Source organism: Humulus lupulus, chromosome 1, assembly GCF_963169125.1.
Source record: "Humulus lupulus chromosome 1, drHumLupu1.1, whole genome shotgun sequence".
Taxonomy (NCBI): Eukaryota; Viridiplantae; Streptophyta; class Magnoliopsida; order Rosales; family Cannabaceae; genus Humulus; species Humulus lupulus.
The window spans coordinates 7236279-7239587 of record NC_084793.1 but is presented as its reverse complement, the minus strand read 5'-3'; the positions used below and the strand labels follow the sequence as shown (position 1 = coordinate 7239587).

Genomic DNA, 3309 nt, shown 5'->3' with positions numbered 1-3309 from the left:
TGGTCTCAAATGCATCAACCTCTCCATCAAGGCGTCAAGATTAAAGTAAGCTATCTATATATATTTTAATATATATGAAGAACAAAGAAGTGAAATATGAATTTAATTTTTTTTGTCATATAGTATTTTATTCTTTCTTATTTCTTGATTTGTTTTTTTGCCGTTATTTTTTTTATATATTATATATAATGCTAAAATTACTAGAGAAAAAAAATATGTAATATGTTGTTTTGTTTAGTGTTCAATGTTCATTCTCCTTTAATACCGTTAATCCGTTCTATTATATTTTATTTTTATTTGCTATTTTTAATTGAGATTAATCACTAATTTTTATTTAATTATTAATTAATCACTACTTATTAGTACTACTTTTTTTTATTGTTGTAGAAATATCACTGCATAGATCAGAAAATTAATTGAAAAGGGTATTGGGCAATTGGCGACTCTAAATTTGTGACAGTGAATTTTTTCAATTTGAAGCTTTTAAACTTTGAAGATGGAATTAGCAGCGAATACCAGGTTCTTTTGTTCCTTTTTTCACTTCTAATTTAATAAATTATTAATATATTGATTGTTCTTTGAAACATTATATTAGTTCTTGTGGTTTTTTTTTTCACTATGCCTCCTAAGATTAGAAAACATGAGTCTGGGTATGAAAAACGTAAGAAAAAGAAAAAAATTGAGGAGTTAACTCAATCTCAAAGAGGAGCTCTTGATAAATTTATTATAAAAGAACCACAAGTTTCTTTAGAAAATCATAATTATGACATTGTTGATGTTGAATTTCCTGAAAACATGGTTCCTAATGAGAATGTTAGTATTGAGGATCAAACTGAAAGTGTTGATGTGGAAAATAGAGGTGACGTGCCCATTAAAAATGATAATGTGAAAAATAATAGTGACGTGCCCATTGAAAATGATAATATGGAAAATCAAAATTCTAATACAAAAAATAGTGATGATGATCATTTGAATAATTCACTTGAAAATGAAGATGTTTTAGAGGATAATGATAATAACAATGAAGAGCAATCAAACCAATTTGAACATTTGCTTGATATATTTGATCCAAGAAATTGGGATGCTCTTGATTCAAAAATGATTGATTTATTAGTGATGAAGGGTCCAAAAAGAGATTGTTCTATTATGAGTGGTTCTAAAGCTAAATTTTCTAGACGATTCACTGCTAATTTGTATACTAGAGTTTTATCAAATGGAGAGAAGTGTGATCGAGATTGGCTTGTTTATTCAAAAGAGTTAGATAGAGTATTTTGTTTTTGTTGCAAAGTTTTTAAAAGTGGGATTGGTAGAGGCATGTTAACAAATGAAGGCTTTAGTGATTGGGCACATATTGGTGAAAGACTTAAAGAGCATGAAATCAGTATGGAACATGTTAAAAATATGACCACTTGGTATGAATTGCGTCTAAGGCTCGAAAAGAATCAAACGATTGATAAAGCTACTCAAAGACTAATTGAAAAAGAAAAAGATCATTGGAAAAAAGTTTTACTAAGAATTATTTTAATAGTGAAATTTCTTGCTAAACATAACTTGACATTTCGTGGTTCTAATGAGAAATTGTATCAAAATAGTAATGGAAATTTTTTGGGCTTAATTGAAATGTTGGCAGAGTTTGACCCAATTATCCAAGAACATGTTAAACGCATTACAAATGATGATATTCATAGTCATTATCTTGGACATAACATCCAAAACGAGTTAATACTTGTGCTTGCTTCTGCAATTAAAACTGAAATCATTAAAAAAGTTAAACAAGCAAAATATTTTTCTGTGATACTTGATTGTACTCCTGATGTTAGTCATCAAGAGCAGATGTCCTTGAAATTGAGATATGTGGATGTTTCTTCACATTCTGTTAGCATTGAAGAATCATTTTTAGGATTTTTAAATGTGAATAATACAACTGGTCACAGAATTTTTGATGTTCTACAAAATGAGTTGAAAAAACTTAATCTTGATATATTTGATGTGCGGGGACAAGGCTATGATAATGGGTCAAATATGAAAGGAAAACATCAAGGTGTACAAAAGAAATTTTTAGACATAAATCCAAGAGCCTTTTATACTCCTTGTGGTTGTCATAGTCTTAATTTGACATTATGTGACATGGCTGAATCATGTAGTAAAGCTAGAGATTTTTTTGGAGTTATTCAGCGTATTTATACGATTTTTGCCAATTCTACTAAGAGATGGAAAATTTTGAAAGATAATGTGAAAGGATTGACTCCAAAATCATTGTCATCCACTCGTTGGGAGAGTCGTGTAGATAGTGTTAAAGCTATAAGATCTCAAATGTCAGATTTTAGAGAAGCTTCACTTGAAGTGTCAGAAAAGGATGAACTTGATTCTAAAATAAGAAGTGAAGCAAAATCCTTAGCAACAAATGAGCTTGGTGATTTTGAGTTTTTAATAGCAATTATTATTTGGTTTGAAATATTATTTGCTATTAATTTAGTTAGCAAGCTTTTACAATCAAAGGATATGCTTATTGATGTTGCTATGGAAAAAATAAAAGGGTTAATTTCTTTTTTCGTGGGATATAGAGAAACATGTTTTTATAACGCCTTGAATAATGCTAAGGAAATTGCTATTGAAATGAATATTGATCCAGTTTTTCCTCAAAGGCGCACAATTCGAAGAAAAAGACAATTTGATGAGAATTTGAATACATCTGTTGAGTTATCTGGAGAGGAATCTTTTAGAGTTAATTATTTTCTTTACCTTGTTGATCAAGCCATTGTTTCTCTTACTAAGCGATTTGAACAATATCAAGAATATGAAAATATTTTTGGTTTCTTGTTTACTTCTGACAAGCTCCAATCGTTAGACAATGCAAGTTTGAAGTCTTGTTGTAGTCATTTTGAAAAGGCATTGAAACATAATGAACATTATGATATTGATGGGAATGAATTATATGTGGAGTTAAAGTTATTAACAAAAGTCTTGCCTAGGAAAAAAATGAGAGCTATTGATATATTAAAGTTTTTGAAAGGCTTAGATTGTTTTCCTAATACAGTTATTGCGTATAGAATTTTGTTGACTATTCCAGTGACAGTTGCTTCTGCAGAAAGAAGTTTTTCAAAATTGAAGTTATTGAAGTCCTACTTGCGGTCTACCATGTTACAAGAAAGGCTTAATGGATTAGCATTGATCGCGATTGAAAATGATATTTTGGAGACTGTAAAATATGAAGAGTTGGTTGATGAATTTTCTTCAAAAAGTGTGCGAAGGATGGCTCTTTTTAAGGAGAATGTTGATATTAGCTTAAAGTTTGTAATGGAAAAATAA

General features: G+C 29.3%; 1 protein-coding gene across 1 annotated transcript; it reads left to right on the top strand.

Annotated features, from left to right (window-relative positions):
• Positions 1-618: 618 nt before the first annotated feature.
• On the top strand, positions 619-3309 carry LOC133829358 (uncharacterized). The gene is made up of 2 exons (XM_062259156.1): positions 619-1225; positions 1352-3309. Exons 1-2 carry the CDS (start codon positions 619-621, stop codon positions 3307-3309), a joined length of 2565 nt encoding a protein of 854 aa, XP_062115140.1.

What these genes read in the sequence shown, in the direction of transcription:
- LOC133829358 (XM_062259156.1), top strand. Translation starts at nt 619, where the DNA reads ATGCCTCCTAAGATTAGAAAACATGAGTCTGGGTATGAAAAACGTAAG. An exon ending in TTTATCAAATGGAGAGAAGT is followed by an intron (nt 1,226 to 1,351) that starts GTGATCGAGATT and finishes ATTGGGCACATA; the next exon opens with TTGGTGAAAGACTTAAAGAG.